Consider the following 26,317-nt stretch of genomic DNA (forward strand, 5'->3'; position numbering starts at 1 on the left):
GTTTGTCTGAAATGGTCTAGGGCAGTGTTTCTCAACCTTGACCATTTTAAGGCATGTGGACTTCAACTTCCAGAATTCCACAGCCAGCATTGCTGGCTGTGGAATTCTGGGAGTTGAAGTCCACATGCCTTAAAATGGTCAAGGTTGAGAAACACTGGTCTAGCGTCTCCTGCCTGAGCAGGCCGTTGGACTAGAAGACCTCCAGCTCTACTCCAATGGATTGATTGAATCCCAGGCATTTTACTCCCATTGGCCAGTCCAGGTGCATTAGACCCTCCCTGTCCTGGAGACTCGAACAGCGACAACCACAACCCGGCACCACATGCAGCATCGCCATCAGCAGAAGCTCTTGCGCCAGGCTGGGCCCGTCACGCAGCAGGCCGCAGTCCCCCCACCCCCGCCCCAGGCGGCCTGGGCAAAGCAGCAGCAAGCAGGGGGCTCTCAGGCAGAGCGGGGGGGGGGGGAGAGCACCCGTGGGCACACTCACTTTTCCAGTAAGGCCAGCGCGGTTGTCGGGGTCACCCGAAGGTACTTGCAGGTGGGCTGCCCGTAGTCGGCCAGGTACGTCGACCAGTCCCATTGGAGAAAGAGATCCAGCAGCTGAAAGAGGGAAAAGAGAGCGCTGGGTAAAGCTTCGGGTGGCTTGCCGGTCGAGATGCTATCTTTCAAAACCTGTAAAAGAGGCCTGTGGACCCTCTCCCCCCCCCCAGGGCCTCTGGGAGTGAGGGCGGAGTGAAGGCATCCCTCTTGGGCTTCAAGCCCAGCCTCACCTGAGTCTTAAAAAGAGTTTTTGTTGAGGGCCAACACTGTCCAATGGACATTTTAAGAAGAGATTGGACAGCCATTTGTCCGAAATGGTATAGGGTTTCCTGCCTGAGCAGGGGGTTGGACTAGATGACCTCCAAGGTCCCTTCCAACTTTATAATAACAATAATAACAATAACAACAAAAAAACAATAATGATAATAATCTTGGTAAGCTGTTGCAAGAAGATCGCACAGACTGACTACAAGCAGCGGCATGACAAAGTAGCAACAATGGTGCATTGGAAGATCTGCAAAAAAATATCATTTGCCTGTAAGCAAAAACCGGTGGGATCATAAAATAGAGAAAGTCAGAGAAAATGATAAAATTAAACTGCTCTGGGACTTCAGAATTCAAACAGACAAGCACCTGCAACATAACACCCCAGACTTAACAATTGTCGATAAGAAAGACAAAAAAGTCTGGATAGTGGACATGGCAGTGCCTGGAGACATCAGAATAGACGAGAAAGAACTGGAGAAGATAACAAAATACAAAGACCTACAAATAGAAATAGAAAGATTGTGGCAAAAGCAAGCAAGGGTAGTACCAATAGTAATAGGCTCCTTGGGTGCAATCCCAAAACAACTGGAGCACCACTTGAACACCATTGGCATTGACAAATTCGCTATTAGTCAATTGCAAAAGGCGGCCTTATTAGGAACTGCTTCCATCCTGCGACGAGATCTGTAAAACCATCAAACATCCACATCTGCCTATTCCAGGTCCTGGGTAAGGACTCGATAGGTAGACAAAATGCCAAATCCAGTCTGAACATCTGGCTGACTGTGCGATGATCCATAATAATAATAATTACATCCCAAAGGTGTTTTTCCAAAAGGCAACTGGATTTTAGCACTAGCACTAGCACTTAGACTTATATACCGCTTCACAGCCCTCTCTTCTAAACGGTTTTACAGTCAGCCTGTTTGCCTCCAACCATCTGGGTCCTCATTTTATTGACCTCAGAAGTCTGGAAGGCTGAGTCGACCTTGAACTGGTCAGGATCGAGCTGCTGGCAGTGGGCAGAATCAGCCTGCAAGGCTGCATTCTCTCCCCTGTGCCACCAGGGCTCTTTTTCTTCAGTTTTTTTGTTTTTCCTGAAAATGTTTTGCTTCTCATCCACGAAGCTTCTTCAGCTCTTCAAGGCTTGGTTGGTAGACCGAAGAAGCTTCTTGGAGGAGATTTTTAAGAAGAGACTGGTCAGTCACTTGTCTGAAATGGTCTAGCTTTTCCTGCCTGAGCAGGGGGTTCGACTAGAAGACCTCCAAGGTCCCTTTCCAACTCTGCTATTTTGTATCAGGACTAAAGGAGACAGGATAGCAGTCTTCCAATATTTGAGGGGCTGCCCCAAAGAAGAAGCAGTCAAGCTATCCTCCAAAGCGCCTGAAGGCGGAACACGAAGCAACGGATGGAAATTGATGAGGGAGAGAAGCAACCTGGAACTAAGGAGAAACTTCCCGTCAGTGAGGACAATTAACCAGTGGAACGGCTTGCCACCAGAAGTTGTGGGTGCTTCAACGCTGGAAGCTTTTAAGCAGAGACTGGAGAGCCACTTGTCTGGAATGGGATAGGGTCTCCTGCCTGAGCAGGGGGCTGGACTAGAAGACCTCCAAGGTCCCTTCGTTATTCCCTTGTTCTGTATTCTGAGAGCGGAGCCCGGTCCCTGCCAGCAAAGGCCAGCGGTCCCTGCCAGCAAAGGCCAGCTGACAGGCCAGGTGATGGATGGCCGGCAGCCCTGCCCTCCCTTGGCCCATCCATCTTGTGGACACGCGGCTGGGCCGGCTGGGCTCTGGGGCTGGGCTCCCCCTCCCTCCCTCCCTCCCTTGGAGGCCGAGTTTCTCCGCACGTGGAGAGCGGCTGCAAACACACAACCGGGCTGGGAGGCCTGACAAGGGCAGGAGAATTTATGTGGCCCAGAAACCGGGATTTTCTTGGTTTTCCCCCTTCAACTTTTCACCTCCTAAATCGGGAGGAGAGAGGGGAAGGGGGGGGGGTCTTTGCTGAGGACCATTTGTGGCTCTTGCAGCGACTGGGCCACTATCTGCTGGGGCAGATTATGCAAATGCCATTAATTCCTCCAGCCGGAGAGCTGGCTCTGCGGGGCCATCCATCACCCCAGGACAGCATGCACACACATACACACACACAGAGAGACACGCACGCGCGTGTGCACACACACACACACCCTTGTCGGGAAGGAGCCCCAGTCAACGGGCTTGGCCGGGGAGGGAAGCCTGGCCTGCAGCACGGAGGACGGCAGCCCCCCCCCAGGGGCACAAGGGGGGACATGGGAGGGGGGCTGGGGGCCTGGGGGCTTCTCAAGGAAAGGGGGGGCTGAGCTGGGGGAGCCTGGGAGAGCCGGTGTCTCCCCACCTTCCACTCGTGTCTCGGAGGAGAAGCTCCCAAGTCTGTCCCTCCCTCCCTCCCCTGCCCCATGGCTGGCTCAGACATCACCTGCCCCCCCCCCACCACCACCGGGATGAAGCTCCCAAGTTCTTTCTGTCCCCCCCCCCAACCTCCCTGCCAGGACTCGCCTGCAATGTGGACGGGCTTTGGGGAAAGAGACCTGGAGAAGGCATCGGGGTGGGGGGAGGGGGGGACCAAGCTATAAGCAGAGTGTCTTTCTTTCTTTCTTTCTTTCTCTTTCTCTTTCCTTTTTTCTTTTTCTTCCTTCCTTCCTTCTCTTTTCTTTCTTTTTCATTTCCTTCCTTCCCTTTCTTTTTTTCTCTCTCTCTCTCCCTCCCTCCCTCTTTTCTTTCTCTCCCTTCCCTCCCCCCCCTCTCTCCTTCCATCTTTTGAACACGTATCTCAGGAGCTGGAACCACTGACCGCAGGGGAGCCTCGCCCAGCTTCTGAAAGGAAATCTGTTTACCGAGAGCAGCGAACCGGAGATGACAAGACTTCAGCCAGGGGTGTCCGGCTTTGACAAACTGGAGGCCCTGGGACTGCAACTCCCAGAATTCCCCAGCCAGCAAAGCAGCAGCTGGAATCCCGAGGGCGAAAAGTTCCTCTGGCTGAATTGCAGAGGAAAAGAGAAGCCAAATCGCAGCCGGTTTCCGGGGGGGGGGGAGATGTCATCCTTGAACTTTGAACTTCGTCCTTGACCCTCCTCTGAAAAAGCTGCAGCCCTGACCCTCGCAGGGTGCCCAGCATCCCAGTTTTAGGCAGGGCGGAGTCTGCAGACAGACAGGACCGTTTTATGGATCACCCAGGATTATAAAAGCCAAACCAAGCAAACGGCAGCACTTGCTCTGCTTGCCAAGGAGAACTAATAATTAAAGCTTCGCTCCCCTGCAGGCAGCAGGAATTCTAAAGGAAAATCACATCACAAAAGCAATTAGCAGAAAGGGGGGGGGGGAATCCACCTGTAAGAGAGGAAGGAGGAAGCTGCTGGGAATAATGGCCATTCCTGCTTTGGGAGACAAGCTCCCATCTTCCACCTCCCACTCTATAACTCAGTGTTTCCCAAACTGGACAATTTTAAGGCATGTGGACTTCAACTCCCAGAATTCCACAGCCAGCGTTGCTGGCTGTGGAATTCTGGGAGTTGAAGTCCTCATGCCTTAAAATTGTCAAGTTTGGGAAACACTGCTATAATTCAACCACACTCAACGGAAACAACGGACAGAGACTAAGCGGGGAGAGAAGCAACCTGGAACGAAGGAGAAACGTCCTAACAGTGAGAGCAATCAAATCAATGGGATAGCATCCCCCCCCCCCCCAGAAGCTGTGGGCGCTCCATCACGGGAGCTCTTTGAGGAGAGACCGGACAGCCGCTTGTCTGAAATGGCAGAGGGTCTCCTGCTCAAGCAGGGGGCTGGACTAGAAGACCTCCGAGGTCCCTCCCAACTCTGCTCTTCTATCATTCGGGCCCTGCTCCTCAGCGGCCCTCGCTCCCGGGGAGAAGCAGCTTTCAGAGGTTGCAGCAGCTTCTCAGCCTCCCTGTAAGGATGGCTCTTGCGCTGCTCCTTGGTCAAGAGGTGGAAGGAGGAAGAAAGCAGAGGAGAGGGAGAGGGAGAGAGGGAGAGAGAGAGAGAGAGAGAGAGAAAGAGAGAAAGAAAGAAAAAGACAGAGACAGAGACAGAACCAGAGAGAGGGAGAGAATGAGAGAGAACGAAAGAGAAAAAAGAGAGAGAGCAAGAATCAGAGAGAGAATGAAGGAAAGAACAAGAGTAAGAGAAAAAAGAGAACGAGAGGGAGAGAACAAGAGAAAAAAGAGAGGAATGGAGGGAGGGAGGGAGGGAGAGAGAGAGAGAAAGAAAAAGACAGAGGAATGAGAGAGAACGAAAGAGAAAAAACAGAGAGAGCAAGAATGAAAGAGAGAATGAAGGAAAGAACAAGAGAAAGACAGAGAGAGGAATGAGAGAACAAGAGAAAAAGAGAGGGAGAGAGAGAATGAGAGAGAAAAAGAGAAAGAGAAAGAAAAAGACAGAGAGAGGAATGAGACAGAACGAAAGAGAAAAAAGAGAGAGAGCAAGAATGAGAGAGAGAATGAAGGAAAGAACAAGAGAAAGAGAAAAAGACAGAGAGAGGAATGAGACAGAACGAAAGAGAAAAAAGAGAGAGAGCGAACAAGAGAAAGAGAAAAAAGAGAACGAGAGGGAGAGAACGAGAGGGAGAGAACAAGAGAGAGAGAGAGAGAGAGAGAGACTGGCTTGCCCAGGGTTGCTGAACCGTGGCCACTTCAAGACAAGTGGACTTCAACTCCCAGAATTCCCCATCCAGAATGCTGGGAGGCGAAGCCCACACGACTTCCAGATGCCACAGCTGAGAAGCACTGGGTTAATCTTTGGGGTGCCTCTCCAAGTGCCAAGCAGGGCGAAGGCGTCTGCTTAGGTCAGGGGTCTTCAAACTTGGCCTTTTTATGACTTGTAGACTTCAACTCCAGGCGAAGTCCACAAGTCATCCAAGGGCCAAGTTGGGAGACTCCTGGCTTAGGTCCTCAAACAATCCACAAAGGGCCTCAAGAGTCAAGAGACACCAGGCAGGACCAGCAACGCTGACTGGTTCAAGGCAGTCCTGGGCAGAATCAAGGTCACCTGAAGTGTTAATACCACTTTACAAGGCCTTGGTAAGGCCACCCTTGGAATACGGCATCCAGTTTAGATCACTAAAAAAAGAAGATGCAGAGACTCTGGAAAGAGTGCAGAGAAGAGCAGCGAAGATGATCAGGGGACTGGAGGCTAAAACACGCGAAGAACGGTTGCAGGAATTGGGTATGGCACGATAGCAGCCTCCCAGTATTTGAGGGGCTGCCACAAAGAAGTGGGGAGGGGGGTCAACCTATTTTCCAAAGCACCAGAAGGCAGACCAAGAAACAACGGATGGAAACTCATCAATCTTCAATTAAGGAGAAATTTCTTGACAAGTTAATCAGTGGAAGAGCTTCCCTCCAGAAGTTGTGGATGCTCCAACACTGGAAGTTTTTAAGACTGGACAACCACCTGTCTGGAATGTTATATTTTTTTCCTGCCTGAGCAGGGGGTCAGACTAGAAGACCTCCAAGGTCCCTTCCAACGCTTGTTCTTCTATATCTGACTGGAGCAGTGGGAAGCCTTGTTTGAGCCACATCCGTATCTCTCCAGACTGCGTTATTTTTGGACGCGCTCCTGGGCCTGTTTTTAGTCTTCTGTCTTTATTAGTTTTCCAGTGGACGGGGTCCAGAAATATCCACATCTGCACTTGCCACATATATAAGCTTCTTTCATTTTTTCCATCTGTAAATGCTTGTAGTTTATTCCCGGGGAAAATCAGGCTATTTCTGGCAAATGCCAAAGTGGGATTGTGACGAGGCAACCTGAACGTCCTTCAGACTTTCCTCAGCTGAGCTTTGGTACCAAAACACATACACACACACACACCCCCAAGGCGGAAGGAATGGCGAGTTGGGCCGCATAGAAATTTAATGAAATAAATAAACAAACGGAGGTACTTTGCTATTTCACATTTAGGAACGGCCAGCTCAGTTCTGCCACACAGGGGTCTCTACTTGGGCGACTTTAAGACTTGTGGACCTCAACTCCCAAGGAGTTTTTCTAATCAGCCACTCGGCTTTGCGGTGCAACCCACACAGCTGGCAGCCCCACTGCAGAGCGGAGAGCCCCCCCCCCCCGCTGCTCCTTCCCTCCCTCCCTCTATAGGCAGCAATTGTCAGCAGAGACCCCTTGCGCTGGGGAGGAGGAGGAGGGCAAGAGCAGTCTCCACCTTTGCCCAGATGTTTGTGTGTCTGTCTTGTCTCTCCCAGCAGAGAAGCCCACCCTGAGAAGGCAAAACCAGGCGGGGTGGGAGTGAGGGTGTGTGTAAAGACAGAGCAGCCAATTGGCAGATGCCCCACTTGGCCGTCTCCTCCGCTGATGGTACTTTTGCCCCAGGGCTGTTCTGTAGGGAGCCCAGGATCAGAAAGAGCAGGTCAGCTGTGAGATACAGGGGGGAGGGACTTAAAGAAGGGAGATACACAATTAGAAACTTTTTAGGTGGCCTCACAATAACACAAGGATCTCTCTATCTCTATCTCTCTATCTCTCTATCTATATCTATCTATCTATCTATCTATCTATCTATCTATCTATCTATCTATCTATCTATCTATCTCCCCTCTATCTCTCTCCCTCTTTCTCTCTCTCTCTTTTTAGTCAAAAGTTTACTCCAATAAAGTCTCAGGCTATATTTGGAGGATGCTAGGACAATCCCATTTGGAAATCTGCCGGTAAATCTGTTTTCTTAATTCATGCTGGGGGCTGGGAGATGGAATTACAACCCATTTCTGGATTTTCCAGAATCGCAGAATCCCTTTTCATTCTGCGGTCTGAACTGTAAGAGGGAAGCTCAAGAAAAGGTGATGCTGAACAAATAAATGTGAGTTCAGCACCAAAGTGAACCGGCGCAAAAGAAACTGGCATGCAATTACAAGCAAGAACGAAGGAGAAGGGAAGGACAAAAGGGAAAAAAAAGTTACAAGCAAGAACGAAGGAAAAGGGAAGGACAAAAAAAAGGAAGAAGGAGGAGGAGGAGGAGGAGGAGGAGGAGGGTGGTACAGAACACAGAATGTCAGTCTGGACGGGGAAAGGATGCAGGAGCAAAGCCGCATCTTGGATTCAGGGACTGGATTTTTAGCTCCTGGGGAAAGGAAGGGGAGGAGAGGAGCCAGCTGGGTCTTCGGGAGATGGAGAAGATGCCTGACCGCCAAGGAAGCCGAGGCCTTGGACTCTTCCCGGGGCCCCAAATGGCGGAGGCACGGTCTAGGAAGAGAGATTCTCCCCCCACCCCCACTCCAATGTTGGGACCCTCTGATTCGACACCCTTATGCCTGTGAGTCTGAAATGAAGGTCTAGTGGTCCCGTTGTCTCTGCATCTCCGGGCAGGAAACTCTGGAGGGTGGCAGGGCCAGGCCTGGAACCACTTAGGTCAGGGGTCCCCAAACGTGGCCACTTTAAGACTTGTGGACTTCAACTCCCAGAATTCCCCAGCCAGCACAGCTGGCTGGGGAATTCTGGGAGTTGAAGTCCACAAGTCTTAAAGTGGCCACGTTTGGGGACCCCTGACTTAGGCTATTTGGCTGAGGGTTGAGACCTAGAGAGGGTGCCCCCCCTCCTCCTTGGGCACAACGCAGGGCAGACCCAGGGATGCGACGGGCGCCCTTCCTCCAAGGCACCGCCTCCAGCAGACGGTGTACCTGCCAGGGAGCCACTCTGGGCTGCCACCCTGCCCGGCTCCCAGCCGAGGGTGAGAGTGCCAAGTTCCTTCTGCATTGCAGGTTCCTTTTGTTTACCGGGGCGAGGGCAGGGCGCGGAGGAAAGGGTGACCTCCCGCTCACCCCAGGCAGTCTGTGTGAAACCGTGGCGGGCGGCTGTCACCTCCGCCTGAACTTTCCGACGATCTCCCAAGAGTTTCACCTTGCCTTGAACTTGCTGGCTGCTCCCTCCAGCGAGAGCGTTTCTAAACACTCGGGTGGAAGCAGCCAACGGCCAGCAGGGCGGGAGAGGGAGGGAGGGAGGGGGGCTGCAAGCGCTCGGCCCGGCCTCCTCCCGTGACGTCCTCCGGGGAGACCTAGGCGAGGGGAGCTCAAGCCCCCCCCTGCAAGGACCATCGGGCAGGATGGGCAAAGCCGGGCCCAGAGACTGGGCAAGAGGCGGAGGCACGTGCGGAGGAGCACGGGGGCTGCACCGGGACCCCGCCTGTCCTGGGTGTGCATCCGAGGGGGCAGAGCCCAAGGGACGGTGGGGGGGAGGCTTGCTCGGCAAAAGAGATAGCAGAGACCCCCTGGGCTCAATAAAGGAGAATTTCTATAGCTCAAAGTTGAACATTGGGCTCCTTGGTGCGGGGGGAGGAGGAGGAGGAGGAGGAGGAGGAGGAAGAAGAAGAGGAGGAGGAAGAAGAAGAAGAAGAAGAAGAAGAAGAAGAAGAAGAAGAAGAAGAAGAAGAAGAGAAGAAGAGGAGGAGGAGAAGAAGAAGAGAAGGAGGAGAAGAAGAAGAAGAAGAAGAGGAAGAGGAGGAGGAGAAGAAGAAGAAGAAGAAGAAGAAGAAGAAGAAGAAGAAGAAGAAGAAGAAGAAGAAGAAGAAGAAGAAGAAGAAGAACAACAACAACAACAACAACAACAACAACAACAACAACTACAACTACAACTACAACAACTACTGAGGGGTCCTTGGTGCTCTCTGAGCTTGTTTGTTTTCTGTTCATTACCAAACTAGGCAACAGCATCAGCAGAAGTGACAATGATGTTACCTACTTTGGGTAATGAAACGTCTGCCAGAAAACAGCCACGCTTAGTGACCACCAAGGATGGACGGCACAGCCCTCCCCCCCTCCTCCTCCTCGCCCTGTCCGCAAACCCTGCTCCCTTCTAGCCCTGAGGATGGGCACTCTGGCAGGTGGGCTGGCAACTGGCCTTAACCCACCGCTGCCCCCCTCCCCCCCGTGGCAGTCAAGGCTCCAGGGGGCCTCCTGGGACTTGTCCGCCTGCATCCGGGAGCACCAAGGCCCAGGAGAGCCGGTCTGCAGCCTCCTCCTTCACCCCGGGAGGCCTGGGCCTGCAGAAGACACGGACTCACTTAACCGCCGTGTGACAAACTTAACAAGCACATCGATTCACTTAACAACTGCGGCAAGAAAGGTCATTACTTGTATTCTGCAGCTCTTTTTGCTTGCTCTGATGCTCCCATTCCAATCATCATCATCATCATCATCATCATCATCATCATCATCATCATCATCATCATCTACTAAGAAAGGAAGAAGAGGACAGTGCTCACTTCAAGGGCTCCCCTCCCATCTCATTGGAATAGAGCAGTGTTTCTCAACCTTGACCATTTTAAGGCATGTGGACTTCAACTCCCAGAATTCCACAGCCAGCGTTGCTGGCTGTGGAATTCTGGGAGTTGAAGTCCACATGCCTTAAAATGGTCAAGGTTGAGAAACACTGGAATAGAGGAACGTTTTCCCCATTAGAGGCAAAAACCTGAGCAAGGGGGTTGGACTAGAGCAGGGCTTTTCAACCAGTGGTACCGGTACCACCTGTGGTACATTGGCACCTGGCAGGTGGTACGCGACCATCCTAGAAAAGGGGTAGCAGGGGAGGGGAATGAGCTGAACCGATGGCAGCACTGCACAAGCCTGAGTGAGAGACGGCTGGAGCTGCAGGGCTGTCAGGGCTCAGCGGAAGCGCCAGGATCAGCGCCAGGCTCCAGCTGGAGTTCGGCGCTGATCCTGGCGCTTCCACTGAGTCCAGAAGAAGCGCCGATCAGCTGGAATGTTGCAGCCTCTCCAGGGTCTTGTGATTTACATTCAGATGCTTGGCAACTGATTCATACTTATGATGGTCACAGTGTCCCAGGGTCATGTGAAGGGACCAAAACCTGCTGCAACCACCCAGCAGACGGGGGGAACAAAAACCAAACACCCCCACCCCACCCCCGCTACTCACAACAATGAAAACCTCGGACAGGAGGAAGAGCGCGGGCGGGTGGGCAGGTAGGTGTCTTGCTTGGCTGTGGCTTGGGGGGCCCTTTTTTCAGTGCCATTGTAACTTCAAACAGTCACTAAGCGAACTGTTGTAAGTCGAGGACTACCTGTACTTTTATCACTTTTTTCCTTTTTTTTTTTTTTTGGTCATCAAGTTTTTGGCACCTTGCTAGACGACGGGTGGTACTCGGATATTGCTGTAGCCTAAAAGTGGTACAATGGGTGAAAAGGTTGAAAAGCCCTGGACTAGATGACCTCCAAGGTCCCTTCCAATTCTGTTGTTTTGTTATTCTGTTAATGCTTGACCAGCATAAAATGCACAAAACAGATGAACAGAAGACCCGGAAGGCTTCAATTCAAGATCTGCTGGTCAACCAAGATTAGAGCAACTGAGAGGACTGAGGGCCTGGAGACTAAAACACACGAAGAACAGTTGCAGAATTTGGATTTCGCCAGTCTAGAGAAAAGAGGAACTGGGGGGGAGGGAAAGACAGGATAGCAGCGTTCCAGTATTTGAGGGGCTGCCCCAAAGAAGAGGAGGGGGTCCACCTATTCTCCAGAGCACCTGAAGGCAGGACAAGAAGCAACGGATGGAAACTCATCGAGAAGCAACCTAGAACTCAGGAGAAACGTCCTAAGAGTGAGGACAGTTTACCAGTGGAACAGCTTGCCACCAGAAGTTGTGGGTGCTTCATCACTGGAGGTTTCCAAGAAAAGGCTGGACAGCCCCTTGACTGAGATACTACAGGGTCTCCTACATGAGCAGAAGGTTGGACTAGAAGACCTCCTGATTCGGGTCCCACCAACCCAGCCCACATGACAAGCATTTTCAGGAGAAACTGGCTGCAACCTGTCTGTCATTGAAACTTTCCAGACCTCTCTGAGGATCTGCCCAAAGCCTGAGCAGAAGGCTAATCGGGCTGCCAATCTCACAGGCCGCCCTCGGCTGCCAGCTCAGCTGCCCCAGTGTTAGACCAGACCAGCGGCCTGGCTGAACCTTGACTGGAGCTGTGCAAGCAACTACAAAGGGCTTAACCCGGCCCTTGCATTTATCAGGGCCCGTGGTGGAAAGTACCAGAGAAAAGCCATGCCTTTGGCCCCAACAGGAAAAAGAAAAAACAGGATTTATGGCTGTTTGTTGCAGATTAAGAATAAATTTGGAAGGCAAGCAGGAATCTGAAGCGAAGCAGGAGGCTGGCCCTTCTGCTCCGTATCAGCCTGACCCTTGGATGGCCTTCCTGCACTCGGCGCTCTGCTCTGGAAGGTGGAGGTTATGCGCCGGGTTGCCCTGACCGAAGGCAAACCTTTGATCCAGTCACTGCCCTAGATGGAACCGCCTATCTTGGGGAAGTTCGTTCACCGCCAACTGGATTTATGTTGTGTGCACAGCTTATCTGCCTGGGACAAAACAGGTTTATGAGCCTGGGCCCTGGAAGGGACTTGAGAACCGGCATGACTCAACTCCGGCTCTTCCTTCACTTTGAGGCAGTGCCTCAACTGCCCTGCTTCCAGGCAGACAGCCGGAGGCCTCCCAAGGGCAAATGCTGGGGTTTCCCTTCCCTGCAGAGCTACTGCTGCAGTGTATAGGCCAGGGGTAGGCCACCTTGGCTCTTTTATGGCTCGTGGACTTCAACTCCCAGAATGCCTGAGCCAGCCATGCTGAGGGGAAAGGGAGAGATTTCCAAGCTGAGCCCTGCTGGCTCAGGCATTCTGGGAGTTGAAGTCCACAAGCCATGAAGGGGCCAAGGTTTCCCTCATGCTGGCTGAGGAATTCTGGGAGTTGAAGTCCACGAGTCATAAAGCAGCCTAAGCCTAGGCCACGGGTAGGCAACCTTGGCTCTTTTATGACTGGTGGACTTCAACTCCCAGAATTCCTGAGCCAGCCCCGCTGAGAGGAAAGGGAGAGGTTTCCAAGCTGAGCCCTGCTGGCTCGGGAATTCTGGGAGTTGAAGTCCACAAGCCATGAAGGGGCCAAGGTTTCCCTCATGCTGGCTGAGGAATTCTGGGAGTTGAAGTCCACGAGTCATAAAGCGGCCTAAGCCTAGGCCAGGGGTAGGCAACCTTGGCTCTTTTATGACTGGTGGACTTCAACTCCCAGAATTCCTGAGCCAGGCATGCTGAGGGGAAAGGGAGAGGTTTCCAAGCTGAGCCATGCTGGACCAGGAATTCTGGGAGTTGAAGTCCATGAGTCATGAAAAGAGCCAAGGTTGCCCACCCCTGGCCTAGGCTGCTTCACGACTGGTGGACTTCAACTCCCAGAATTCCTGAGCCAGCGTGGCTCAGCATGGAAACCTCTCCCTTTCCCCAGCATGGCTGGCTCAGGAATTCTGGGAGTTGAGGTCCACATGGGGGGGCCTAGGCCAGTAGGCCACCTTGGCTCTTTTATGACTCGTGGACTTCAACTCCCAGAATTCCTGAGCCAGCCAGGCTGAGGGGAAAGGGAGAGGTTTCCAAGCTGAGCCAGGCTGGCTCAGGAATTCTGGGAGTTGAAGTCCACCAGTCATAAAAGAGCCAAGGTTGCCTACCCCTGGTTTAGGGAGACTCTCCATAGTCATGATGGTCCCAAAAGTGCTTTTTCCAAAAGGCAACTGGAGTTTTTTCCCAAAGGTGCTTTTTTCAGGAGGCAGCCGGACTTCCTTGCATTTTTTTGAGGACGTTTCGCTCCTCATCCAAGAAGCTTTTTTAGCTCTGACTGGATGGTGAGGAATGGAGGGATCCAGTCCTTCCTACCATCCAGTCAAAGCTGAAGAAGCTTCTTGGATGAGAAGTGAAATGTCTTCCAAGGAAAAAGCCGAGAAAGTCCAGTTGCCTTTTGGAAAACGGAGCTTTGGGACCACCATTTCAGTGAAGAAATGGTACTGAGATGCTCATTTAGTGAAAAAAAGGGTCATGGCATCATACGTGTTACAAATCCACAACGCAGGTAAAATCTACAGGCAATTTATAAAATCCTTGGAAAAGCTAAAGAAAGGCAGCTATGGAGGTACTCAAGCAGAGAAGGAAGATTAAAAATAGCAAAGCTGGTCCATGCATTTTACAGTCTCTGATGGCTGACAACGTTCTTTTTGCGCAGAAAAAGCAGACCTCCACGGGGGTGGGGCTACTGCTCTTGTCTACTTGGAAACAGCAACAGCAACATCCTTCAGGGTGCTTTAGGGTAGCCACACACACCGCTTCCAGATGCAGAGGCATCCCAATGTCTACCAGTAGCACCTCAACCCCAGCATGGTGCCCCATCTGGAGAACCCAGGGGCTGGCAAGGCTACCCTAGTGCTCCTGCCTATGTTGGTAGACCCTGCTCGAAACGGTGAATGCCCAATCAATTTAATTAAAAGACTGGTGTTTTTGCATCTGTGCATGCCCAATGCAAACTGGAGGAGGAGGAGGAGGAGGGGAGGAGCCCCTTAAAAATACTGCCTGCTAAGTCCCTACATGGAGAGCCAAGGTGGGCTGTCTTTTGCTGGCTCAGGAATTCTGGGAGTTGAAGTCCACGAGTCATAAAAGAGCCAAGGTTGCCTACCTGTGGCCTAGGCCTAGGCCGCTTCATGATTCGTGGACTTCAACTCCCAGAATTCCTGAGCCAGCCATGCTGAGGGGAAAGGGAGGTTTCCAAGCTGAGCCAGGCTGGCTCAGGAATTCTGGGAGTTGAAGTCCACGAGTCATGAAGGGGCCAAGGTTGCCTACCTCTGGCCTAGGCCTAGGCCGCTTTATGACTGGTGGACTTCAACTCCCAGAATTCCTGAGCCAGCGTGGCTCAGCTTGGAAACCTCTCCCTTTCCCCTCAGCATGGCTGGCTCAGGAATTCTGGGAGTTGAAGTCCACGAGTCATAAAACGGCCTAGGCCTAGGCCAGGGGTGGCTGAACTCTTCTCCTGTTCCTTGCAGCTGAGCAGAGGTGTTACTAGAGGCCAACTCTGCACGGTTTACTCACAGTCTTGAGCCTCTGCCACGGCCTGACATAGGGAGGAGGCTCCCCACCATTTCCAGAGGGTGCACACACACAGCGAGCCACCCCAGGAGCAGCACATCTTGTTAGTGCTGCTCATTTTTTTTTGGTGTAAACCCATGTGGAGGTCGCGAACTCTTTAAAACAAACAGAGCTGAGGTCATTGTTAGTGAGAAATAAAACAAAACGTGCTCCCCGGCCAGGGCAACGGAGGGGAGAGAAACGGAATGGGAGGAGAGCCAAAATGGTGCACAATAAAAGCTCATAAATCTTCCAGATGAAGGAACTTGGAAACGGGGCCACCACCGCAGGCTGCATTGATCTGCTCCCTCCAGCCCCTCCGTCCACCCAAGCCCTGGAGAAATCAGCACTTCGGACAGTGTCCTGTCCAGCCCTTGGACACGGCTGAGCCGCTGAAGCTGCAGAATCAGATGGGAGCCTTCGCGAGGAGGACGGGGGCTCCCCACCCGGAAGGGCTGGCTGAGCCACGAGGGCAAAAGGCGGCTGAAGTCAACTCGGAAGGACACGTAGGAAAGTCACCCCTCACGTCAACTTGCTCCTTCCGAAGACAAACAGTTTTGTTCCTCAGCTGAACCGTATCAAAAGAGGGAGGAGCTGTTTGTGAAGAATGGATTCTGCTAATGAGCATCATATTTTGGTCCAGGTTTTCGATAGGCCTCATCCAAGTTAGTTCATCTGGTGTATCAACTATAAATCTGCTGCCTGCTTTCGCAGCAACGTGGATCTGAGATCATGTCTGCATTCTTCGTTGTCCTGAGAAAGGCAACGGGGCAAGGCGAGTCCACATTCAGGGAGCCTCAGAAAAGACCCACCTATTTTAGGCAGCTGTCTAGAGTCAGTCATGACTGTGGCCCATAGGATTATTATAAGGAGGATGACAAAGTAATAATAATAATAATAATAATAATAATAATAATAATAATAATAATAATAATAATAATAATAATAATAATAATAATGTTGGAAGGGACCTTGGAGATTATCTAGTCCAACCCCCTGCTCAGGCAGGAAACCCTATACCATTTCGGACAAATGGCTGTCCAGTCTCTTCTTAAAAATTTCCAGTGTGGGAGCATTCACTGCTTCTGGAGGCAGGTTGTTCCACTGGTTAATTGTCCTCACTGTCAGGAAGTTTCTCCTGAGTTCCAGGTTGCTTCTCTCCTTGATGAGTTTCCATCCGTTGCTTCTTGTCCTGCCTTCAGGCGCTTTGGAGAGTAGCTTGACTCCCTCTTCTTTGGGGCAGCCCCTGAGACATTGGAAGACTGCTATCATGTCCCCCCTCGTCCTTATCTTCATTAAACTTGTTGTTGTTGTTAATTGTAAAGTTGTGTCCGACCCATCGCGACCCCATGGACAATGTTCCTCCAGGTCTTCCTGTCCTCTACCGTCTTCTGGAGTCCATTTAAGTTCACACCTACTGCTTCAGTGACTCCATCCAGCCATCTCATTCTCTGTCGTCCCCTTCTTCTATTGCCCTCAATCTTTCCCAGCATTAGGCCCTTCTCCAGTGAGTCCTTCCTTCTCATTAGGTGGCCAAAGTATTTGAGTTTCAACTTCAGGATCTGGCCTTCTAAATAGCAGTCGGGGTTGATCTCTTCTAGGACTGACCGGTTTGAATGCCTTGCAGTCCAAGAGACTCGCAGGAGTCTTCTCCCACACCAGAGTTCAAAGGCCTCAATTCTTTGTCACTCAGCCTTTCTTAGGGTCCAACTTTCACATCCATACATTGCAACTGGGAAAACCATGGCCTGGACTATACGCACTTTTGTTGGCAGGGTGATGTCTCTGCTTTTTAGTATGCTGTCTAGATTTGCCATAGCTTTCCTCCCCAGGAGCAAGCGTCTTTTAATTTCTTGGCTGCAGTCCCCATCTGAGGTGATCTTGGAGCCCAGAAAAATAAAATCTGTCACTACCTCCATTTCTTCCCCATCTATTTGCCAGGAATTGAGAGGACCAGATGCCATGATTTTGGTTTTCTTAATGTTGAGTTTCAAGCCAACTTTTGCACTCTCCTTCTTCACCCGCATCAAGAGGCTCTTTAGTTCCTCTTCACTTTCTGCCATTAGAGTGGTATCATCTGCATATCTTAGGTTGTTGATATTTCTCCCGGCAATCTTAATTCCAACTTTTGATTCATCTAGCCCTGCCTTTCTCATGATGTGCTCTGCATATAAGTTAAATAGGCAGGGCGACAGTATACAGCCTTGCCGGACTCCTTTCCCAATTTTGAACCAATCAGTGGTTCCATGTCCAGTTCTCACTGTTGCTTTTTGACCCGCATATAGGTTCCTCAAGAGACAAATAAGATGGTCTGGTACTTCATTAAACTAGACATACACAATTCCAGCAACCGTTCCTTATATGCTTTAGCCTCCAGTCCCCTAATCATCTTTGTTGCTCTTATCTAGAGTACAGAGGTGGGCCTTGTTTGGCAGAAAAGATCAAGCCTGTGTTATCTCCAATATCTCCACTGTGTTTTACATTGATTAGACCCCATCTGGGGTCCTGTGTGCCTTCTGGACAACACCCGCTGGGCAAGATTCAGAGACGCAAGAAAACAGGTAAGGTTGCTCAAGGAACTGGAAGCATTTTTCTCCTAAGGAGAGCCGAAGGGTTTGCGATGTTTAGCTTTGAGAAAAGAATTAGTGGGGGACGAGGATGCGCTTGGCAAGCTAAGCCTAATTTTCAAGAACAGTCTCCCCCTGTGCCTGGAGAGAAAAGTTTTCTATCGGTGTGTGTTATCTGCTCTAACATATGCCGGTGAAACACGGACACTAACCTCACAATCGATACAGAAGCTACGAGTGGTGCACAGAGCCAGGGAAAGACACATGCTTGGCGCCACAAGACAAGATAGAAAGACCCACACGAGGATTAGGGAACAAACGAAACTGTACGATAGCCTCGAGAGAGTCGAAGCATTGAAATGGAAATGGGCTGGTCACATAGCTAGAAGGGTTGGTGGCAGGTGGACCAAGGCAGTTGTTCTTTGCTGAGAATTAAATCTAAGCATGTCCAGTCAAGCACTAAAGGCAGGGGCTGGGAACGATGGCCCTTTTATGACTTGCGGACTTCCACTCCCAGAATTCCCGAGCTAGTCCTAAAAGAGCCATCGTTCCCAGCCCGACTTAAGAGTCTCCCAAAGGATTGCTTTTCGCAGCTACTTGAGTGGAGCCAAAAGCCAAAGAGGATCAGGACATCTGGACGCATCCAAACACGTTCACTTGCCCAAACTCCCACTGGGTAGGGCTGAGATGGTTGGGTTCTCTTCACTCCTGTCTGGAACTGCAGCAGACTCAGAAGTGGGCAAGCTGAGGCCACCCCCACCCCCACCCCAATGCCACCTCAACTGGGCCTGGATTACAGGCATCGTCCCTAGAGGCGCTCAGGGCCTCGGTTCCCTCCCAGCCACCAGCGGCGCGACAGTTTCCACTCAGCAGGACTGTGCTCACCCCTTCGTGAACCCGCCTAGGATTTTGCTGGAGAAATGATCAGGCCGAACAGGGAGATGGATTTCCCTGCTGCGCGAGAGAAGAGGACTTGGCAAGGTGAGAGCATTAGGCCTCCACAGACTTGGATGCCGCAAGCCGGCCGGGCTTTGATCACCATCATGGAGACGGAGACAGCTCTGCAGGGACCAAAGTCGGCCCCACAAACCCTGGATGGAGACTGGGCCATTCCGCTGGCGTGCCAGCTTTGGCTCCCGCCAAGTCAAATCCTCCGCATATGGGGACAGCTTCAAGATGATCTCAGCCCAAGGATCCCCCTGGTCCAAAGATATATTTCTTGAATGGTCCACGAGAGACTTCCAGGAAACCCACAGGAAGATATGGGAACCTCCCACCATAAGGCCTCTACTATTGCATTCTTAGCCATCATGAATAATAGCAATAGCAGCTAGACTTATATTCTGCTTCATAGTGCTTTATAGACCTCTGTAAGTGGTTCACAGTCTATGGCCCCCAGCAATCTGGGTCCTCCTTCTACTGACCTCGGTAGGATGGGAGGCTGAGTCAACTGTGAGCCGGTGGGGATTGAACTGCTGGCAGTGGGCAGAGTTAGCCTGCAACGCTGCATTCTAACCACTGCGTCATCACTCGTAAACCACTGCCAGCTTTATTTTGCATTAATGTCTCTTGAAAACAATTGAAGCGAGTCTTCTCCTCTTACCCCGGGACTAACTTGGGTTAGGAGTCTTAGCAAAATCTTTCAGAAGTCCCAATAAAATATGTCCTCTGGAGCCTTATTATTTGTAACCAGGCAAAGTTCCTAGTGACCTAGTCAGAGGTCCAAAGAGAAGATCTCTTTTGCAATCCGCAGCAAACGCAGAGAGCAGAAGATGGAGGGATAACTTCAGCCAGTTTCATTTCCAGCCAGTTTCTGCACAGGAGACCAAGACCTGCAGTGGAAAAGAGCCCATCTACCTCTAGTCCAGGGGTAGGCAACCTTGGCTCTTTTATGACTCGTGGACTTCAACTCCTATGAGAGGTCAGTCTTGAACCACTTCTTGGTGAACAACCCTGACTGGTGTTTGTTTTGAGGCTTGAAGTCATTCAAGACTCCTGGAGCCGGCCTGCCTGGACAGGTCCCTGCAGCTTTCTTGGCAAGATTTTTGCCCTGGCCTTCCTCCTCTTCTTAGGACAGAGAGACAGAGAGAGAGAAAGAGAGAGAGAGAGAGACAGACAGACAGAGAGACAGAGACAGACAGACAGACACAGAGAGAGAGGGGGGAGAGAGAGAAAGAGAGAGAGGAGAGAGAGAGAGAGGGAGGGAGGGAGAGAGAGAGAGAGAGACAGAGAGAGAGAGACAGACAGAGACAGAGAGAGGGGGGGAGAGAGAGAAAGAGAGGAGAGAAAGAGAGGAGAGAGAGACAGAGAGACAGAGAGAGACAGAGAGAGAGACACAGAGAGAGAGGGGGGGGAGAGAAAGAGAGGAGAGAGAGAGAGAGAGAGAGAGAGAGAGAGAGAAAGAGAAGGAGAGAGATCAACCCAAAAGATGCCCAGCTGGCTTTGGGCCTCAGGCAGCTCTCCTGGTTTCTCCCCTGGTGCTTTCAGCGTGACCCCAGATTGACTCCCGGATGCTCACTGGCTCCAAAACAAAGAACTGGACCGATGGGTGGAAGTCCCTGGGAGGAATGGCTGCTAGCCTTCCTGGAAAAGCCTGCGAAGGCCGCCTACTGGGAGACTCGTGGGCTACCTGGGGCAGCTGGGCGGCCACTGCCAGAAGAGGCCCAGGGGGCAGGTTAAAATACACGGAGGAACCACACAGGTCTGCACCAAACACCGGATCAGTGGCAATCTCGGCATTCCCGCTGTTCAAAGGACTGAGGCTTTCTTTCGGATCTGCATGGGATTTCCAGCAGCGCCTGCTCAGCCCCTCCTAGTTCCTTTGAACCTTGACAGCTTCTGGGCTTCCTGCTTCAGTTTCCTGTTGTTTCTTCTGAGGATGCACCCCTGCCCGCTGCTTTCACTTGGTGCTCACACTCGCTACGCAGCATAAACCACACAAGCCAGCCATCCCTGCTGGTAGCAACCAGGTCGCTTGGGTGGCTTAAACCTCCTCGCCAGTTCCCCATTCTTTCCGAAGCCATTCTGCCATCATCCTACTCGGCAACAAGGCTCCCCAAAGCGGGCAACTTTAAGACGTGTGGCCTTCCACTCCCAGAATTCCCCAGCCAGCGTTGTAGACCTCTGCTCTGCGATCTCCACAATCACAGGATGTAAGGTTTGGAAGCATAGCTCAAGTCCAACTTGCGTACAAGAGCCCAGCAAACAAAAAGAAGGGTGTAGGACAGTGTTTCTCAACCTTGACCATTTTAAGGCATGTGGACTTCAACTCCCAGAATTCCACAGCCAGCAATGCTGGCTGTGGAATTCTGGGAGTTGAAGTCCACATGCCTTAAAATGGTCAAGGTTGAGAAACACTGGTTGTAGGAGGTATAAAGGGTGGAGGATCTGCCTAATCTGAAAATGAAAAAACGCTTTGTAAAGCCTGAGTAAGGCCACACCTGGAACGCGGCATTCAGTTTTGGTCCCCACGTTACAAAAAAGATGTGGAGACTTTGGGAAAAAGTGGCGAGAAGAGCAACTCGGACGATGAAAGGCCTGGAGACTAAAACACATGAAGAACGGTTGCAGGAACTGGGCACGGCTAGTCTAGGCCAGGGGTAGGCAACCTTGGCTCTTTTATGACTCATGGACCAACTCCCAGAATTCCTGAGCCAGCCATGCTGAGGGGAAAGGGAGAGGTTTCCAAGCTGAGCCATGCTGGCTCAGGAATTCTGGGAGTTGAAGTCCTTCAGTCATAAAAGAGCCAAGATTGCCTACCTCTGGCCGAGGCCGATTTATGACTCGTGGACTTCAACTCCCAGAATTCCTGAGCCAGCCATGCTGAGGGGAAAGGGAGAGGTTTCCAAGCTGAGCCAGGCTGGCTCAGGAATTCTGGGAGTTGAAGTCCACGAGTCATAAAGCGGCCTAGGCCTAGGCCAGGGGTAGGCAACCTCGGCTCTTTTATGACTGGTGGACTTCAACTCCAGAATTCCTGAGCCAGCATGGCTCAGTTTGGAAACCTCTCCCTTTCCCCTCAGCATGGCTGGCTCAGGAATTCTGGGAGTTGAAGTCCATGAGTCATAAAACGGCCTAGGCCAGGGGTAGGCAACCTTGGCCCTTTTATGACTGGTGGACTTCAACTACCAGAATTCCTGAGACAGCCATGCTGAGGGGAAAGGGAGAGGGTTCCAAGCTGAGCCAGGCTGGCTCAGGAATTCTGGGAGTTGAAGTCCACGAGTCAAAAAGCAGCCTAGGCCTAGGCCAGGGGTAGGCAACCTTGGCTCTTTTATGACTGGTGGACTTCAACTCCCAGAATTCCTCAGCCACCGTAGCTGAAGTCCATGAGTCATCAAAGAGCCGAGGTGGCCTACCCCTGCTCTAGGGAAAAGAACTGATTGATCGATCGATCAACCAGTGATCAAATCAACTACAGAGGACGCTAGGTTGGGACCTTTTGGGGCAAATCAGCTCTCTGCACAAGCAGTTATGCTTCCCTTTGACGCCACATCTGTCTTCGGAACAAACCTGAGTCAGATGCTTTCTTTAAGAACCCTCTCTCTCTCTCTTTTTTTTTTCCCCCAATAAAGAAATGGAAACACATGGAGCGGTCTCCCTCCCTGCCAAATACCATGTTAATTCTAAAAAGGCCCTTTTCATTAGATGATCTATACACAAGGACTACAGATTACAAAAGCAGAAAATTAAATTGTAAACTGTACAGCGATGCCTCGGAGAGGGGGGGGGAAGGGAAGGGGATCGGCGAGGCCAATCCTTCCTCCTGCCTTGGCTTTGCTCAGCCTTCCCAGCCAAGGGAAAAAAAAAACTGCAGGGTTTCATCATGTATAATGGATAGGCCACCAAGAGGGTGAGATCTTTATCGCCCTCGAACCCGGGCCCTCGTGGAGGTTCCCAGAGTCAGAAGCATTTCTGAAGGCGGAATTAAGGGCTTGCATGTCGCGTCTTCCTTCCCTTCACCCTCAGGTGGGGAGGGGGGGTGTTTCCCTAATCCTTCTTCTGCAGCCCCCAGGCCAGCACGCCCAGCGGAAAGCAGGCAGCAGCGACAGTGTCAGCCTCCCCCATTTCGAAAGGAGAGAGGCTGTTGTGAAAAGGCAAGTCTCCACCCCAAAAATCGGTGCTTGGATGCTTGGCCCCAATCAGGGGTCAGATAACTGCCATCGCTTCTCTCTGCTCACCGGGGGAAACACACTCAACGAGGCCAAAACGATTGCAGGATTTGGGCTTGGCCAGTCTAGTGAAAAGAAGGACCAGAGTGGACATGATAGCAGCCTTCCAGTATCTCAGGGGCTGCCCCAAAGAAGAGGAGGGGGTGTCAATCTGTTCTCCAAAGCCCCAGAAGAAGGCAGGACAAGAAGCAACGGATGGAAACTCTTCAAGGAGGGAAGCAGCCTAGAACTAAGGAGGAATTTCCTGAAGTGAGAGCAATTAACCAGTGGAACGACCGATAGATAGATAGATAGATAGATAGATAGATAGATAGATAGATAGATAGACAGACAGACAGACAGACAGACAGACAGACAGAGCTAGATAGTAGAGAGATTGATAACAGGGATGGATGGATGGATGGATGGATGGACGGACAGACAGCTAGATAGATTGATAATAAAGATGGACCGATGGACAGATGGACAGACGGACAGACAGACAGAGCTAGATAGTAGAGAGATTGATAATAGAGATGGATGGATGGATGGACAGACAGACAGACAGAGCTAGATAGTAGAGAGATTGATAATAGAGATGGATGGATGGATGGATGGACAGACAGACAGACAGAGAGACAGAGCTAGATAGTAGAGAGATTGATAATAGAGATGGATGGATGAATGGATGGATGGATGGGTGAATGGATGGATGAATAGATAGATAGACAGAGAGACAGAGCTAGATAGTAGAGAGATTGATAATAGAGATGGATGGATGGATGGACAGAGCTAGATAGTAGAGATATTGATAATAGAGATGGATGGATGGATGGATGGACGGACAGACAGACAGACAGACAGACAGAGCTAGATAGTAGAGAGATTGATAATAGAGATGGATGGATGGATGGACAGACAGAGCTAGATAGTAGAGATATTGATAATAGAGATGGATGGATGGATGGACAGACAGACAGACAGACAGACAGACACAGAGCTAGATAGTAGAGAGATTGATAATAGAGATGGATGGATGGATGGACGGATGGACAGACAGACAGACAGAGCTAGATAGTAGAGATATTGATAATAGAGATGGATGGATGGATGGATGGATGGATGAATGGATGGATGGACAGACAGACAGACAGAGAGACAGAGCTAGATAGTAGAGAGATTGATAATAGAGATGGATGGATGGATGGATGGATGGATGGATGGACAGACAGACAGACAGAGAGACAGAGCTAGATAGTAGAGAGATTGATAATAGAGATGGATGGATGAATGGATGGATGGATGGGTGAATGGATGGATGAATAGATAGATAGACAGAGAGACAGAGCTAGATAGTAGAGAGATTGATAATAGAGATGGATGGATGGATGGACAGACAGAGCTAGATAGTAGAGATATTGATAATAGAGATGGATGGATGGATGGACAGACAGACAGACAGACAGACACAGAGCTAGATAGTAGAGAGATTGATAATAGAGATGGATGGATGGATGGACGGATGGACAGACAGACAGACAGAGCTAGATAGTAGAGATATTGATAATAGAGATGGATGGATGGATGGATGGATGGATGGATGGATGGATGGACAGACAGACAGAGCTAGATAGTAGAGAGATTGATAACAGGGATGGATGGATGGATGGATGGACGGACAGACAGCTAGATAGATTGATAATAAAGATGGACCGATGGACAGATGGACAGACGGACAGACAGACAGAGCTAGATAGTAGAGAGATTGATAATAGAGATGGATGGATGGATGGACAGACAGACAGACAGAGCTAGATAGTAGAGAGATTGATAATAGAGAGATGGATGGATGGATGGATGGATGGACAGACAGACAGAGAGACAGAGCTAGATAGTAGAGAGATTGATAATAGAGATGGATGGATGAATGGATGGATGGATGGGTGAATGGATGGATGAATAGATAGATAGACAGAGAGACAGAGCTAGATAGTAGAGAGATTGATAATAGAGATGGATGGATGGATGGAGACAGACTAGATAGTAGATTGATAATAGAGATGGATGGATGGACAGACAGACAGACAGACAGACACAGAGCTAGATAGTAGAGAGATTGATAATAGAGATGGATGGATGGATGGACGGATGGACAGACAGACAGACAGAGCTAGATAGTAGAGATATTGATAATAGAGATGGATGGATGGATGGATGGATGGACAGACAGACAGACAGAGCTAGATAGTAGAGAGATTGATAATAGAGATGGATGGATGGATGGACGGATGGACAGACAGACAGAGCTAGATAGTAGAGAGATTGATAATAGAGATGGATGGATGGATGGACGGATGGACAGACAGACAGACAGAGCTAGATAGTAGAGAGATTGATAATAGAGATGGATGGATGGATGGGCCCTTCCACATTGGCCTCAACGTTCTTGTGACAATAACAGGAGATGTTGCTCCATGCCTGACTTTCAAATGACCCCAACTATTCGGGCCTCTGGATCGACCGTTTGTCCCAGGAACTAGACGTCCCAAGCACTCTCCCTCTGAGATTGTGAAGCCTAGAAAATTAAACTTTGTCCTCTGGCCCAGCAAGCAACTTTCTCCGTGGGCCCAGACTCAATCCCTCGGGCTTTAAAGATGTGGCGGTTTATCTGCCTATCCTATTTATTGATCCTATCCCACCGATACCCCCTCGGAGCCCAGATAACTGAAGCAATTAACCCGGAGCTGAACTCTGCAGCCCAGAAGCATCGGCAGGCCAGGGGCAAAGGGAGGATCCCAGCTACGGGCTGCTCAGCAGCTCTCCAGCCTCAAGGTCTCCAGAAAGCAGCTGGGAGGGAGCTGGCCCCACTTGCTCCCCCCCCCACGGGATGTCTTCCCTTTAAGGGGGGACCCCCGTGTCTCCCCCCAAAACAATCACCTGCCCAGAGAGGAGAAGGCAGATGCAAAGTTTTCTAAGAACTGTAGCATCTTCTGTTTACCTTCAGCACCACCACAATTGTTCAGCTCTCTCCTTGGCACAACAGAAGGACGGCTTTTACGGTCTTTTCTGGGTGCCCGGAGCTTTTGGCGCAGGCTCAGGGCTGCTCTTCCTCATTCCAAGCATTTGGGGAGACCTTTTTTTGTTGATAAATCCAGCGGTTCTGGGGTTTTTTAAACCCACGGAGGCTTTGGGTGATTGACAGGGTGTTCAGTTGGGCGCTAACTCAGTAGACACTTTTATTAACCCATTTCGCTTGCTTTATTCCTATTTTGCTGCAGTCTTGAGCAGCGCTCTTTTAATATGGAAAATCCAAATATCAACCAAAGTTCTTTCCATCATCAGTTAAAAGTTCAGATGTCCCCAGTGAAAAATCTCCCGTGCACAACTAGAAGAGGCGGGGGATGCAAACAGACCTTCCTCCTCCTGCCTTAGAAGAAGCAGGGCTGAAAGCTGGGGAGAAAAAAACAAACGGGAAGTCAGGCTCGACCAGACTGGGGACAACCAGGAACGAAGGGGAATTTCCAACACAATCAGAGAAGGGGGGAAGGGCAGAAGGGCAAGACTTTGATTGTTTAAATGTTTAATTTAAAGCTGCCACTTTCCAACTGAACCCCAGAACTAACGAGGCTCTGAGAGAAGCACCCCCAAAGCTTTGGCCTAAAGACAGTTCTCTCCCTGGTCAGACACGGTCTCAGCTTCCCCTCCCAAAGGTTGTTCTCATGCCAATCCTGGCACTTCGTAAGGGTCAGGTCACCTTCAACTGACCTGCCCACAATGCCCAGGGAACAGCTTTTTTTGGGGGGGGGTCCTTCTGCGCTTGGAGCTGCCTACAAACTCAAATAAAAGCCATGCTCAACTCTGGGGGGGGGGAG

General features: G+C 50.8%; 1 protein-coding gene across 3 annotated transcripts in view; it reads right to left on the reverse strand.

Annotated features, from left to right (window-relative positions):
- The window catches only part of EXOC6B (exocyst complex component 6B), a 168,123-nt gene that overhangs the window by 8,217 nt on the left and 133,589 nt on the right, over positions 1-26,317 (reverse strand). For all 3 annotated transcript variants that reach the window (XM_039333912.1, XM_039333910.1, XM_039333911.1), the window contains one exon: positions 488-600. In XM_039333912.1, coding sequence (XP_039189846.1) covers positions 488-600 — 113 coding nt within the window. The remainder of the gene's footprint in view (positions 1-487; positions 601-26,317) is intronic.

The sequence above is a fragment of the Crotalus tigris genome, unplaced genomic scaffold (assembly GCF_016545835.1).
Source record: "Crotalus tigris isolate CLP2741 ecotype Arizona unplaced genomic scaffold, ASM1654583v1 scf7180000024513.1755786, whole genome shotgun sequence".
Lineage (NCBI taxonomy): Eukaryota > Metazoa > Chordata > Lepidosauria > Squamata > Viperidae > Crotalus > Crotalus tigris.